Here is a 14,807-nt window from a genome sequence, read left to right as displayed (position 1 = left end):
GTGGTCATTGACGTTTTCTATCCTCAATGATGTCTTATATGACACAGATCATTCTCGATTGATGTTGCAGATGAGGATTCACTGCGGGATTTATCCTTCTCCTTACTTGGTCTGTACCTTCTCTTATCAAGAGAGATTATCTTGTATCTTTTTAACACGATCGACCGGGAAGTCTCATTCCCGTGGTCTGTCTGGTTCAAGAGTCTTTCCCCTCTGGGTTGTTTCTGTCTCCACTTGCTTCATTTCTTCCTCTCCTCCCACTGCTCCTCCATCCAATTGACTCTTCCAATCCTCCATTCCTGCTCCACTCCTTCTATCCAATCCACCCTCCATTCCTTCTAGCCCTGTCTCCACCCTCAGATCCACTCCTTCCTTTCAATTCCTCTTCTGCTCGACGCTTCCGTGCAGGTTTTGGAACCTCCCAGGGCCTGATCAACATCGCATCCTTCCCCCCCCCTCCCCCTCTGTCCCTCCCCACCCTCCCAGTCTCCCTCGTTGGTTGCTAAGATTACTTGAGAACGCGCCCCGTTCTCTGCTCTTCATTTCCCTGGCGTCATCTTGCTCGTCCTTCCCATCGTGGATTATTATTAGTATTCCTCATTCCCTCTCGCCCCCTCTGCTCCGCTCCATCCTTTCTCTGCCTGACTCGTCTAGAAGTTTGATTTTCTTTTTTATCTTATTTTTATTCCATTCTTCATTTCTATTCTTATTATTATTTTATTCTATTTACTATTATTATTTCTCCTCCTGGTTGACGGTCCTCTTTTCCACCCTTCTTTTCTTAAACCCCTTCAGGCCACACTGACCATCTCGTTCCTCTTTTTGTCCGACCAGATCTCTTCATTCTTTGAGATCCTCCTATCCCTCTAGATTCACAATATCAACCAAACTTCTACAAACCTTCTACAAACCTACGTCTATACCGACCATTTCTCTCGTTACGCCTCCCATCCTTCATCTCACGGCTTCCCGCAGCCAAACCCGGTCGGAGCGGGGTTTCAAATCACCACGTCCAACTTTAGGATATTCCGCCCCATCATCGCTCGGAATTCGTTTCCTCACCTCCGCACTCAGCGGAGGCCTTTCTCAACTCAACCCTCCCCTCCCCCCCCTCGCAGTGTCTCGGCGCCCGGGACCATCTGGGGTGCAACGGTGTCCCTCTCGCCGTCGAAACAACCGGCGCACCCTCTACGCAATGCTCAGAAAGAAGACCTTGCACCCGCCGTTACTCTTCCGGAATCACACCCCAACCTCCACCCCCGAACTATCTCCCACCACCTCCTCTTCGGATAGCGACTCGGACGGGGATATGGACCCCGCCCACTCGCGGCCGCTGAGCCTGGCGGTCGCTTCGGGCGTCTTCGGTCCCATGCGACCGACGTTGGCGGAGGTCCTCGCAAACACTGCCCCCGCCCCTTACACCCTCAGTGCCTTCATGGCCTACCTCTCCCAAAATCACTGCCTCGAGACCCTCGAATTCACCTTGGAGGCCAAGCGGTACCGGGAAGCCTACGCCGAACTCGTCCACCCGCTCGCCCCGTCCCCCGTCTCTGCCGATTCGCCTCAATGCCAGCGGGTGCGCATGCTCTGGCAGCGCCTGCTGACCGCCTACATTGTCCCAGGTGCGCCCCGCGAGATCAACGTGTCGAGTGAGGTCCGCGAGCACATCCTCCGACACGCCCATCTCCCGTTCCCGCCCGCCCCCGACGTCTTGGACACGGCCACCCGACTCGTCCACGACCTGATGGAGGAGTCCATCTTCCTGCCCTTCCTCAACGCGCACGCCACCTCGTCCCCGTTGCTCTCCCCACGGGAGCCGTGCTGTGCCGTTGAGGAGCGCGTGTCGGTGGTCGCGGGATCCGGGTTCGACGAGCACGCGGTCCGACGCGTCCGGTCCAAGTCCAGGGCCCGCCGCCTCTCCCCCCAGTCCTCTCGGGACCTGGGCGCCCACTTCGCCCAGAGCTTCCCCGCCGGCAGCGGCGGCCGGTCCAACTTCTCGCTCAGCGCCATGACGGCCATGAGCAAGGCGACGCACCGCACGTCGGGGCCCGTCTCCAGCGCCAGCGGCGACTCCGTCTCGGCCACGTTGACCGACGACTCGGGCAGCTTCGGGTCCCCCACGAGCGTGGGCGAGCCCATGACGCCGCCCACGACGCCGCCGTCCAGCGAGCCCAACATGCAGCTGATGCACAGTCCCAAGAACCGCACGGAAAACCCGTGGAAGAAGATGGGGATGAAGTTGGGCTTCAAGAAGCGGTCCGGCAACGGCAGCTCGGGCAGTATGAAAATGGCGGGTCTGGAGGAATGACCCGCCTATCGACTGGGATGATCTTCACTCCACCTATGCATTATGAACCATCCACTTCAGTGGATGTACTTATTGATTATCTCTCTGTTTTTTTTTTTTCTTTTTCTTTTTCTTGGGATGCATTTTTCGGCGTTCTTGCAATGATTGAATGAGCGAGCCAGCAAGCGAGCATTTGATTCCTTGTCCATACCCAGATAGATTGGGTGGCTAGGTTGCATGGTGTTTTTCTTATCTTTTTCTGTTGTGTTTGTTTTGGCAAATCATGGACTATCGATTGATTGATTGATACGACCGGTAGACACAGACTCTGGTCTACCACTTACCTTGTTTACTTTCCGCTCATGAGTGATGGTGATGGATAGATGGGTCGTTTTTATTTTTTCTGTTTCTTTATATGAGTGATTGTTGATTGCATCTGGATCGCTTAGCTTGGTTTTATTATTACCCTTCTGCACCTCTGGTGTTGGCATATACTTGACAATAGATACCCTGATATGGTTATATCATATTATTTCAGTTGATTACAATTTTTATTGATGTATCTAGTTGGTACTGGAGTGAATATCCATCTCGTTATTATCCAGTTGACACGATGAGAGGTATAAGTAAATATATATAATGATAGTAAGCTGATTACTTGACATTCCTATGGACATCTAGCTTATCTGTACATGATATAATCCAGTAGATACGATATAAATATCTACACACATTGCGATCCAACTACCTGATAAAGGATATGAACAATTATGCATACAGAACCCAATAAATCCTTCATCTACCATAGTAATACAGCTAACTACCCAACCCACCTACATACATACAGACATACACAGTACAGTACAATAGTATCTCAACCTCACCCACAACTCACCCAAAACTCACCCACAATAACACACAATTACACACAACCAACCCTAAAAAGTAGAAGTAGAAGTAGGAGTAGAAGGCAAAGATCGGGAAAACGATACCCGCCGACCGGATTGGGTTTCTAGCGCCGCGACGTCCAGATCCCATCCTGTGGCTGCTAGCGCTGAGAGGTAGGTCTTGAAGCGGGATGCTGTGTTTAGGAAGTGGAGGGTGTGGGTTAGTGTTTTCAAGACGGGTTCTGTTTCTTCTGTTTCTTCTGTTCCTGGGGCTGTTTCTTCTGTGCTATTGGTGGTGGTGGTGGGGTTGGGGTGGGAGGGTTTGGGGGTGGAGGTAGATGTAGAAGGGAAGATGGAAGGGGAGGTAGAGGGAGTAGAAAGCAACCGTGCGCAAAGAAGAGCATGCATCCATGCTTTGAGCTGGTCTTTGGTGGTGCTTGTTGGTTTGAGGCAGATGGTCGCGTGCCAGGTGGATTTGGTGCTGCGGCTCAAGAAGAGGAGGTAGGGTTCATCCGTGAAGAGTTCTGTGAGCCGTGGAAGAGGGAGAGGTGTTTTGAGCGAGGTTGTGCTTTTTGGTGTTACATCATAGGTGTAATGATTATGGGACGTGATGAATTGGTGGAGGGATAGGCCGATTTCGCACGTTCCGACGGTTGAGACCGTTTGGGCTGTGGTCCAGTTTAGGATACTGCCCCGTGAGAAGATCCGTTCTTGCTTGGCGGCTTGGGCGGGTGTGCAGATTTGCCAATGCGGGAGGTGGTTTGTTGGGGTTGTTGCTGTTGCTGTTGCTGTTGTGTTTGGGGCTGGGGTTGTCTCTGATGCAGTTGTGTCTAGTGCATGGGGTAGATCAGAATCCAACAAGGTGGAGAACACAATGTTTGCTCGCTGTCTATTCAGACTCGTCATTTGGACGGCGCGTACGGCGGCGTAGTTCATGCCCAGGTGCACCGTTAGGAGTGTGATCAGGGAGATCCATGTTGCGGTGTAGCTGGTGATATGCGATACCACAAGGGAGCCGACCTGCATTGTGTTAGCTGTATTTGACTGGAAGAACGTAGGGTAGGTTATCGAGGGAAGCTGGAGCATCTTACGAGCATTCCAATCAGCGAGATGACGGTTTCTTGAGACGAGTCTTTCTAGTGTGCGTTAGTAGGATTGTTTGCCCTTCAAGGGAAGAGAAGGCATACAGCATTAACCTCAGCGAGATTCCCCCATTTCGCAAAATGGGCACTCAAACTGGCTTTTGAGCTCCCCCCGGATACTCCACAGAGAGCGCGCAGCACCCCCGCGGTGCTGAGCACACCTACACGGCAACTGCCAGAAGGGATCATCGGCGAAAGACAGTCCAGGATCATAGCAAAGTCGTTGAACACGTCGGCTGCAAGCCGGTACATTTTGCATTCTGGCTCCAGCGCGGTGCCCACGCGGTGCGCGAAGAGAATCGTGGCGATCCTGCCGGAGGTGTCTTGCAGGATGTGGAGGAGTAAGGCCGATGTGGGCGATGCGCTGGCATTGCCGACTCCGACGCCTGTTGCAGTCAGCATGATTCGCGAGGGGCACTGGGTAGGTGGATGGTGGTTGTTGTTCGGGTAGCTAGCTACCTTGTAGTACTGCTCTTGAAGATAGAAGGCCAGCTATTGAGCTGCAGAATGCTTGGAGAGAGTCCTTGATAGCTATTAGCTATGCAACCAAGCGCAGAGCATGCGAAAGCGTGAGATGCCTTGGTAGCTGATCTATGACAGAACTAACAAATATTTGATATCTACAAGCTATTAGTTTCGACTAGACCAGTGAAGATACGCCAACTCACTGAACATAGTCCTCACTAACGCTGTGCGGGTACCCAGCAGGCAGAAAGACCTCAACGAGGAGATTCTGGAGTGCAGCGATTGACCATGACAAAGAGGTTGAGTAGGGAGGATGCTAATTGCAGTGTTAATATTCGCCCAATCTAATCAATGTAGAGCGACGGCGATTATAGTATAGAAAGAAACGTCACGATGTAGCTGGCCAGAGAACTCATGCACCCCTGTAGACGACACTAAACAGATAATGAATTGATCCACCTACCAGTACATCAATCCGTCCTGTTGTCGATCGTCCACTGTTTGATTTGGAATAGATGTATGTGGCTGTTGGATGGCCGACCTCGTCGACTTCGGTGAAGGTTAGGGGGTCATCTTGTTTGGGAGCCATGTCGGTAGGATCGCCCAATGAGATCGACTGATTGATTGATGTAGTTAAGAAGATAGCTATTGAACCAAGTGGGTTGGTGGGGAGAGGACGATGGACTGGGAGAGGCTGCGTGGCCGACTGGCTAGTTGGATGCAGAGCACGTGTGCCGTGATCGACATCTGTTCCAGGTTCTAACCTTGAACTAGGTTACGGTTTACATCACACCCAAATATAGCCATGATTGGCTGATTCTTTTCTGAACCCAGAAATATTTATAGTAAATATTATTCATTCCGATGACTATGCCCGTTGTGTCCTGTCTGATAGTAATACACCTGCAACAGACCGAACTTTTCCAAGCACCGCCGTCCAGTATGCTCTCCCAGAAGGAATGATCAATACACGAATGCTTGTGATCGCAGCAACCCAGTGCCAACCATCTAATAACGAAACCCTCCCAAAAAAAGCGCGCCCCAAAAATCATGTAGAGTACCGCTTAACAAATCCAAGAACCACCAGCGCCAGAACTAAAGAAACGGCGAGAAAAGAAGTGAAGGAGAGGTGGGGACGATCAGACCGCGCCAGTTGGAACAAATCCAAACAGCGACTCATCGCCAGATGAGACGCAGTGCGCCTGACCTACGTCCCGCAGGAGTGGCATTTCCATGTATCATGCCCGTGAAGACCATCTTCATTGCGTCATCGCTCATACGGCTCAATGCTGGGACAGCATTCAGGCGTAGAGGCTGGCGCCACCGGTCTCGACGGCCTCGATCTCGGCCTCGGTGAAGGGCAGACGGTGGAAGCGCGAGGGGAGCTCATCACGGTCGAAGAATTCGCCTTGCTTGGCTTGGACGGGGCCGAGGGAGGCGCCGGCGTTACGGCCGATGGCACCGGAAACGAACGAGGCACGGCCCAGGGGACCATGCTGCTGGGCCTTGACGCGGTAGGCGGCGAAGGAGTCGGGAAGAGAGCCCGAGGGGGAGGCGGGATGAGGGCGGGGAGTGTGATCCAGAGATTCTATCAAACAGTATATTAGAATCAATCAATTACATGAGAACGGTCTCTGGGAACTCACTAGGGACGGAACGGCGACCGAGGAAGCGGATGAGAGGGGTGCGGGCAGCATTTCCGAGAGCCATGGTGGCACGCATTTTGAGTGGTATTGTGTGTTGGTAGAAGATAAAAATTCCAAGAGTCTCAATGAAACGAACGGGCGAGAAGGTGGACGATTGCTCAATTGAATGGCACGGTGAGATCCGCTCGGGTCCGACGCGACCGAGGAAGAGTCAAGGTGGAGGGTAAGGATTGGATGGAGGTAGCGAAGAGAATCAGTTACAGTATATACAGTGGGAAGAACCTGACGAAGATTTGAGAGAAGTGAAATTGGAAGAAAGAGACCGAGGGAGGAGGAGGGGGTTGTTAAAGGAAGGAGGGAGGAAGAGAAAAAAAAATGCAATGGAGGGTGGGAGAGGAAGAAGGAAGAGGAGGAGGAGAGGAAAAGGATTGATTAGTGTAGAGGAGCGGGAAGCGAGGCCGGGTTGGAAAGCCGGAGTGGGCGGGACTAGAGAAGCATTTGCATTATCTGAGCTACGCCTTATTCAGTGGTTAGTGGTTAGTGGTTAGGTAACTGGTTTTGTTGATTTAGTCAGAGCATGCCTATTGCGATAACACTAGTTACTCTTGTTCGTGGTCTGATCCTGATCTGATGCCACATGCGCCTTCTTGCTCTTCCCCGGACCATTCAGACCGGTTTCCCCCCTGCGATCCTTTCCCATCCCGCATTCTCGGTGAAAGCGTTGGGGAATCGCGTGCCTGACAGGTTGATGGTGCTTTTTAAGCTTACTCTCTATCTTGTAGCGCTCCCTCCATTCCCCGCACTTTGGTTCTTTTGGATGGTTCGTGATCCCGTTGGACTTGTTTAGTTTCTTCTATATATTGTTCTAATTTATACAATCAAAGTGATGGTTTCAAGTCTTTCATTCTTAATATTTCTAGTTCAACTCAAGAGTGAGGTTGAAATTCCAGGTTAATGGCATCTGATCGTGTCCCCCTCCTTCGGCATAATATGAAGCTTGGGCCATTCTCGCCTCCCGACATTTCCCGGACACACTAACCAGTAACTTGTAACTTGCCCACTCACACACTCTCTCTCTCCCACATCACACCATCTTATATCATCTTAAATTACCAAATTCAAACTCTTGGTTTTATTTGATTTGATTTGATTTGATTTATTTTTTTTAACCTTTTTCATACACATTAATAATCATTTATTTTTAGCGCCCCGCGTCCATCATCCACTCCTACTCCAACCGAAGTGAACTCTGGGCACAAGAACGCTGGAGCTCCCCCAATCGGCTGCCATTGATCTTCATCCCCGTGATCCGGGTGGTTTCGCGCCTTCAGACATATTCAATCCGTCTTACTCTCGTCGGCCTCCCCTCCCTTTCTTGTGATCATGCATGAGCTGTTACTCTTCGCCTCGGTCCCGGCACACCAACATCATGAGCTCCTGCAACAGTTGGCAGGTCTCACGGCCATGCAACCCCGTCATCGCCTAGAACGACGTCTGATCTTCAAGGCCTACCGGAAACCGGGGCTGATCAACACCCGCGTGGGCGCCAGTCAGGACTTACAGGGAAACGAGATGCAGCGTCTCAACAAGATGCTCAACGGTGGCATGTTCTACACCCAGGTGGTGGGCCCACTCGACGAGTCCGATTTTGGCCTCAGCTCGTCGCCGTCCGCTGGAGATCCTGATGATGCCGCCATGTCCGGCACGGACGAAATTCCCACCAATCGTCCTGCCTATAGCTACGAAAATCAACCGTGGAAGTTGGAGTTTCGAGATATTCCCGAGGCCGGTACTCGATCTGCCGTGACGGCGCGGTTGATGGCTAGCTCTAGCCTTCCCAAAGGTGATATTTCTACCCCCATGACCGCCTGGGGATATAGGTGAGTCCCTCCCCCCTCCCCCCCCAACCATCTTATTTGAAGGATGACATATCAGCGCATAGCATGATCGATTGCGTTGGCTGATCGCACGTAGTTTTGTCTCCGAGTACGTGGTGGAGGGGGACATCTTCGTCTTGAACGACATTGTCATCTTCCTGCATCGGGTCCTGCATTATCCGACTGAACCCCAGTCGCATGAGCCGCGGCGAGAGCTTCCCCCGCTCTCGGACATGACTCTGCTCGAACGGTCGGGCAGCTATGTCCTGCAGGCTTCGATCACCGTCCAGGACGGCGGGAACCAGGAGATGATGAAGACGGCCTCGCAGCACCTGTTTGGACTGCGGGAACAGCTGAAATCCGCCGTCCGGCTCGAACAGGCGGATCGACTGTCGCTGGATACACGGGCGAAGTAGTTAGTGTTCTGGTTTTGTTCTGGTTTCCTTGATTAATGCCGTATATACCCCGAGGCGATGCCTCAGTAGACTTAAGTATCCTTGGTAATGATTTCCAAGATAGAAATGAACATTATCTACTCCGTCTTATCTTTCCATTTACTATTAATCCTTATAAAAAAAGTAGAAATAAAGTTGTTCAATAAACCGTCCTACATCACCTATTGTTGGCAGTGCCAGTAATAAAGAACATGTGACCTCGCGCACCCTCCCGCGCGTACCAGCGCGTCAAACCGCTACCCAACCTCACATACATATCATACACCAAATATCGCACACCCCCATCAATCAAACGCTTATTCCACCTCCATCCTCTTAAGAGGTCCCGTCACGATATTCTCCCGCCATATCCTCAGAATGGCCGGTGCTGGCGCCGCCAAAAGGCCGGGGTCTCCCGACCGTGCCATCTCCCCGCCGCCGCTGAAGCGGAAGGTTGGGTCTACGATAACGAGTACGCCCCTTCTTTGTTTTTTAGTAAATAAAAATCCGAATTGTTTGGTGTACTATGTCTAACGGATACATTGGATAGAAAAAGCTGCGTCGTCGTTCTTCACGCCTACGTCGCAGAAGAAGCCCGAGAGGCTGGTTTGGCGGGTTGTGAGTAATAGTCTCGTTGTGGGGAGATACTCGGCGGACTCAGATGGAGAGCGGAAACGCGATGGGGGGAAACCTAGGGTTGCTGCGTTTGATTTGGTGAGATCTGTTTTCTGGGGAGATAGTCTGCCAGGAAGCATGGCTGATGCGAAGTTTGCAGGACTCCACGTTGGTATCTACAGCTTCCGGGAATACATTCCCTAGAAACTCATCGGATTGGAAATGGTGGCATGATACTGTCCCGTCTAAACTGCAGCAACTCAACAAAGATGGGTATGCTTCAATATACCGCTGCTGATTTGAAGGCACCTAGCTAATGACTCCCAGCTACCACGTCGTCATCATGTCGAACCAAAAGAAAGTCAGCATCCAGAAGGAGATCAAAGCAGGACGAAGCGATTCCAAGAGTCTCACGAATTTCAAAGAACGCGCCGCTGCTGTTATGGAAAAGCTGGATATCCCGATCAGTGTCTACGCGGCGACTGAAGATGATAGCTACCGCAAGCCGAGGACCGGCATGTGGAAGGAGTATTTGGATGATCAGGACTTTGATGTTGAGGGCGTTGACCTGAAAGGCTCGATTTATGTTGGGGATGCCGCTGGTCGGCCGAGGGATCATTCCCAGGTGGATCGGTATGTCCTCTCTCTCTCTCTCTCCTCTCTCACCAACATCTATTCCAAAGACAAACTTACCAATCTAGTGGTTTCGCCGTAAACGTCGGCCTCCCCTTCCAAACCCCCGAGGAATTTTTCCTCAACGCAGCGCCAGAACCGCTCGTGGAACCCTTCGACCCCACAGTCTATCTGGAATCCGATCCCACAGACAACGGTATGTAATGACGAGCAGGTGGTCTATGCGCAGTCTGGCCCGGTCCGTTTGTCCCTGGCGTCCACGACCGGGGCTAGGCCACACCCTGCAGCCCCAGCCAATGCTAACTCAGATCGTTCTGCAGTCCCCGCCCCTTTCTCCCGGAACAGTCCCGTGGAGCTAGTGATCTTCTGCGGGAGTCCGGGGGCGGGCAAATCTACGTTTTACTGGAATTACTTGCAGCCGTTGGGTTATGAACGGGCGAACCAGGATCTTCTGAAGACGGTGAGCCTGCACCCTTGTTATACTATTGTAGACGGGGTTTCCCAAGGCGACTGGATTGGGCCAGGTCGAATGCGTGTCTAGACAGGAGACAGGGACAGCCACCCGCATAAACCGGGAACCAACACGAGAAGCAAAACATGCTAACGTCTGACCAGCGCCCGAAATGTATAAAAGTGGCGAAGGAATACCTTGCGGCCGGGAAATCTGTCGTCGTCGGTATGTGACCCTTGCATGATATAAAGTGGCTGGCTCTACACCATCCATCGGGGCGGTATCCCAGCCCATCCGACAGCCCCCCCCCCCAACCGCTGTCGAAGGATTCGTCAAATGAGGAATTGCCAGTAACTCCAGAACCGTGCTAACCTGACGAGTAGACAACACAAACGCCGACCCCGAAACAAGAGCCCACTGGGTCTCAGTAGCCAAAGAATCCGGCGTCCCCATCCGCTGTGTATATTTCACGGCATCGCAGGATCTATGCCGACATAACAACGCTGTGCGCGCAGCGAATCAAGACCTGGTGAGTTGTTTTCTGTCCATCCCGGTGTTGTACAGACGACTTGCCCGGCTGCATACCGGCATTCTACCCCTCTCTCTATCTACCTCCCCGCTATGCAAAGCATAGACTTCCCTTCACCGTACCGTACCTATATACCTATCTACCCCTCCTCACATCCTCTGACCCCATAATTCGTCATACACACCATACCCACATACACATACAAACACGCAGATGCATGCAGAAATCTCAGCAGGCCACGCAGACTCCCTCCCCTCTTAACCGGTCAACCAATCGAGCTAACAAAAATGAAATAAAAAGAACCCCGAATCCCGCACCTTACTCCCCGGCATCGCTTTCGGCGACTTCGGCCGCAGATTCAAGGAACCCTCGCTGTCGGAGGGCTTCGAGGACATCGTCCGCGTGGATTTCCGGTTCCACGGGAGCGAGCAGAGTAAGGGTGTTTGGGGGAGGTATTGGATTTGAATTGCTTGCTTGCCTTGGCTTGGATAGGCTTGGATAGGCTTGGATAGGCTTGGATAGGCTTGGATAGGCTTGGATAGGCTTGGATAGGCTTGGATAGGCTTGGATAGGCTTGGATAGGTCTGGTGTTAGATATAGATGTGGATGGTTGAGTTCGTTGCATTATGGAGATAGATACATACGCCGCTCAATACATACCTCTTCGCACAGCATAGCTAGCTAGCATCATAGCATAACATCATAGAATAGAATAGTAACTAGGGACTAGGTACCTCATAACAAGGTAGTAACTAAGCATTGAACCAGATATGCATGCATCTACGCCTGGATTCAATCCGATTGATCAACCCAACCTAGCTACACTACCTACACTACACTACACTGACTGAACTGACCAGACCAGACCAGACCAGACCAAACCAAACTAACATCCTTCAACCAAGTATAGTATAGTAACTCTTCCTCCGTTCCTATGTCTATACTCCTCCCCTCCCGTCCCTCCCTCTAGGTACCTACCTACCTACCTACCTACCCATCTATCCCTATCCATCCCTATCTATCCATCATACATACATATCATCCCCATACATGCGTCTCGGCGGCGAAGAAACCACGTAAATAAATCCCCTATCCTATTATACTGAAAATGAAATATGTACATTGATATCAACCTGCCTACTTACAGTTACCTGCGTACTTAGATACCGCTTACCGAGGTAGTAAGTGCATGTTTGGTAGGTCTGTACTGCAGTGCCTTACGTGGACTTCAGTCGGTTGGTCTGTGAGTTTGGCATGGATGTATATGTGTATGTATACTCGTGTCTAAGGGATGTTATGTATTGGTGGGTGTAGGTAGTGCATTTCCATTACTCAACCTCTTCTCAATTATCGCTGTTGTGGCCCAGTAGTGATACTGGCGCCATACTACACCATACTCTGTATACATTATTCGAAGTAAGATCTATGTGAAAATGTATTTTATTTCTTCCTGGCACACACACTATCAAAATACAGTGGCCATAAACAGATACCCTGGGTATATAGTAAGGATTGAAACGGCCCAAGCACCAGCGCCCATGAAATAGTATGTAAACATTCATCCATTCCACCCCTCCACCACGTCTTTTTTCTTTTCTTTCTTTTGTTTCCTTCTTCTCACCTACATTTGGAACAACGCCAACCAATGTTAGGAAATGCAAGGCGAGACAAAACATTAAAATTCAGGTAGCACAAGGCCACACTATTACATGTGGGTGTAACATATCATCCGTGGTACAGGAGGGGCACAAGAACGGAACAAAGGGAGGGCTCGAACGTAAAGGAATGGATGCACCGTGCGAGTCAGTAGTCGCAGGCACAGAAATCATCAGTCATCAATTATCAGTCACAGGTCGGATGCACATGCATAAAGTCCAGGGTCAGGGATAAAACATCGCAAATAAAACAAGAAGGAAAAAACAAAACGAAAAGGAAAACATTAATCGTCACATGCGGTTGTATCGTTCATCCGAGAGGCGTAGGAATCGTTAGATGTTGTACATCATTAAACCTCGCTGTAATTCTATAGTCGTAAATATGCAATGCAAGATATAAAGGACGGGTGGGTAAAAAGTGGCTAAGATCGGGAGACGAGGTCTTGGAAGAACCGGACGAGATTCCGTTTCAACGATCGGGTCCGACAAAGACCCGCGCCGTTCGATGCAGGAGCGACGATCTTCATGGGACCAACGATCTCACCATCGCCCAGGTCGGGGAACTTCTCGTTGTGGAGGCGCGGGATCTTGACCGGTTCGCAGAGCTCGGAATGAGACTCGGGCAGGCTCAGGAAAGCGCCCCCCATCTCTCCAAGCTGGGACAGCATCACTTCGTGGCAGTGCTTCCACTCGCTGTTGATGCACTCCCACTTCTCCTCGGTCAACTTGTAGATGTTGGACGTGGTGCCGTAGTGCTCGCCGGTCCGGACCAGGTGTTTGGTAAAGTTGCAGTGCGCGAGATCCCAGTGGGCGCGCAGCTGCTCGAGCGACTTGACGTCACAGACTTCCGGGGCGTAGGGCTCGGGGTAGATCGTGAAATTGGCATGGCCGAGTTTCTTCGCCCATTCGTCCTTGGGATCGGTCAGGAGGAAGGGGGGCGCTTCGGTGGACACCGTGCGCGTCGTGCTCGCGCGAGGGCGGTTGAATGACGCGATGGATGGTTTGGTGGACAAAGGGGGTGATGGAAGGGCGGCGGTGCGCTGATCCTGGACCGCACCGCCGTCGAGATGCTCATCGGAGACGTCCGCCACGGACGGAGACTGCAGCGGCGAATGCACGCGGGACACGACGGGATACATGGGCTCGTCACCCATGAAGGGCGGTAGTAACGGGGTGGTCGCATGCGGCACGCAATCTTCGGCGCCGGGGTTGTTGGCTCGTGCGATGTCGATTGGCCGCACGCCCGACTCGCTGATCCGTTCCTCGAAGATCGTGCGGGCGGGCGAGGGAGGGACAGTGGCGGCATCCAACCGGACCGCGCCACCCGGGGAGCCTCGTGCAGACGACGCGGAGTTGGTGCGGGATCGGAAGCCGCCCGCGAGCCCATCGGCGCCGTTGGGGTCATCGGACACGCGCTTGGACTTCCAGCGCGTGGAGATGGTCGAGATGCGAGAGCCGATGCGGGACAGACCTTTGGCCGAGGCGCTGTCGGAGCGTCTCTTTTTGGGCGAATGGGAGACATCCATGGGGGAATCACTCAGGTCGTAGCTGTTGGAGTAGTCGACTGACGAAAGATAGGAATCTTCAAGGACGGACAAGCCCTGATCAAAATGTTCTGCGAAATCCCATGCGTCGGTTAGTCGGGTACATCAGACAGGACCATCGTGTCGGGGAAAAAAATGGAAGAGAACGAGGGAAAGGAACGAGGCTGGGAGCAAGGGCAACGTACGGAAATACTCGTCCTCGAGATCCCTCGCGCGGGCCCCACAGGGTTCTTCCTTGACTCCTGTCAAGGGATTCCGCGACGCGCTCTCCATGGAATTTCCGTGACCGGGAGAGGAGACCAATGAGGAGACGGAGCTGGAAAACTGCGTATGGCCCTTTGCAGAAAAGAGCGAGACCGCGGGTGAGACGGGGGTGGACGACGCGGTGGTTAAGGGCGAGGTTGGGGTGGGGTCGACGCCATCACGCCTTCTGGCGTCGAGCAGTTGCGCGAGTTTGACCATGAGGAAGATATGCCACGAGAGGACAGGCAGTAAACCTTTTTTTTGGGGTTGACGATCCTGATGGTGTGTAGATCAAAGGCAAAAAAATGAGGCTGTCCTTCACCGAAGGAGATCAGTGGGAAGCAAGCGCGACACGTCGAGATCGGGGTTAGTTGAGAGGCGGCAACAACATGATCCACA

The 14,807-nt window shown here is 52.1% G+C and overlaps 7 protein-coding genes across 7 annotated transcripts; 4 read left to right on the top strand and 3 right to left on the bottom strand.

The window, feature by feature from the left end:
• Positions 1-1,195: 1,195 nt before the first annotated feature.
• On the top strand, positions 1,196-2,308 carry P168DRAFT_236757 (regulator of G-protein signaling domain-containing protein; the record flags this gene model as incomplete). Its single annotated transcript, XM_024833536.1, has 1 exon — positions 1,196-2,308. One exon carries the CDS (start codon positions 1,196-1,198, stop codon positions 2,306-2,308), a length of 1,113 nt encoding a protein of 370 aa, XP_024692639.1.
• Positions 2,309-3,225: 917 nt separating this feature from the next.
• P168DRAFT_236990 (RUS1 family protein) lies at positions 3,226-5,370 on the bottom strand (the record flags this gene model as incomplete). The annotated part of the gene is made up of 7 exons (XM_024833546.1): positions 3,226-4,194; positions 4,266-4,310; positions 4,362-4,702; positions 4,776-4,839; positions 4,924-4,936; positions 4,985-5,097; positions 5,245-5,370. 7 exons carry the CDS (start codon positions 5,368-5,370, stop codon positions 3,226-3,228), a joined length of 1,671 nt encoding a protein of 556 aa, XP_024692638.1.
• A 712-nt stretch (positions 5,371-6,082) lies between these two features.
• On the bottom strand, positions 6,083-6,491 carry P168DRAFT_281698 (alpha-ketoglutarate dehydrogenase subunit KGD4; the record flags this gene model as incomplete). The annotated part of the gene is made up of 2 exons (XM_024835944.1): positions 6,083-6,369; positions 6,428-6,491. The coding sequence occupies 2 exons, from the start codon at positions 6,489-6,491 to the stop codon at positions 6,083-6,085; spliced, it is 351 nt and encodes a 116-aa protein (XP_024692637.1).
• Positions 6,492-6,955: 464 nt separating this feature from the next.
• P168DRAFT_150896 (uncharacterized protein) lies at positions 6,956-7,311 on the top strand. Its single transcript, XM_024832799.1, has one exon. It carries the CDS (start codon positions 7,065-7,067, stop codon positions 7,272-7,274), a length of 210 nt encoding a protein of 69 aa, XP_024692636.1. The 5' UTR covers positions 6,956-7,064; the 3' UTR covers positions 7,275-7,311.
• A 221-nt stretch (positions 7,312-7,532) lies between these two features.
• P168DRAFT_290169 (mediator of RNA polymerase II transcription subunit 18) lies at positions 7,533-8,846 on the top strand. Its single transcript, XM_024837152.1, has 2 exons — positions 7,533-8,307; positions 8,402-8,846. The coding sequence occupies exons 1-2, from the start codon at positions 7,811-7,813 to the stop codon at positions 8,718-8,720; spliced, it is 816 nt and encodes a 271-aa protein (XP_024692635.1). The 5' UTR covers positions 7,533-7,810; the 3' UTR covers positions 8,721-8,846.
• A 95-nt stretch (positions 8,847-8,941) lies between these two features.
• Positions 8,942-11,633, top strand: P168DRAFT_290168 (putative DNA 3'-phosphatase Tpp1). The gene is made up of 9 exons (XM_024837151.1): positions 8,942-9,210; positions 9,289-9,452; positions 9,514-9,626; positions 9,681-9,986; positions 10,055-10,182; positions 10,307-10,446; positions 10,602-10,662; positions 10,821-10,966; positions 11,267-11,633. The coding sequence occupies exons 1-9, from the start codon at positions 9,117-9,119 to the stop codon at positions 11,429-11,431; spliced, it is 1,317 nt and encodes a 438-aa protein (XP_024692634.1). The 5' UTR covers positions 8,942-9,116; the 3' UTR covers positions 11,432-11,633.
• Positions 11,634-13,043: 1,410 nt separating this feature from the next.
• On the bottom strand, positions 13,044-14,627 carry P168DRAFT_318391 (uncharacterized protein; the record flags this gene model as incomplete). The annotated part of the gene is made up of 2 exons (XM_024840195.1): positions 13,044-14,236; positions 14,351-14,627. The coding sequence occupies 2 exons, from the start codon at positions 14,625-14,627 to the stop codon at positions 13,044-13,046; spliced, it is 1,470 nt and encodes a 489-aa protein (XP_024692633.1).
• Positions 14,628-14,807: the final 180 nt, after the last annotated feature.

Source organism: Aspergillus campestris (genome assembly GCF_002847485.1).
Source record: "Aspergillus campestris IBT 28561 chromosome Unknown P168scaffold_6, whole genome shotgun sequence".
In the NCBI taxonomy this organism is placed as follows: Eukaryota; Fungi; Ascomycota; class Eurotiomycetes; order Eurotiales; family Aspergillaceae; genus Aspergillus; species Aspergillus campestris.
This window is presented reverse-complemented; position numbering and strand designations above follow the sequence as displayed.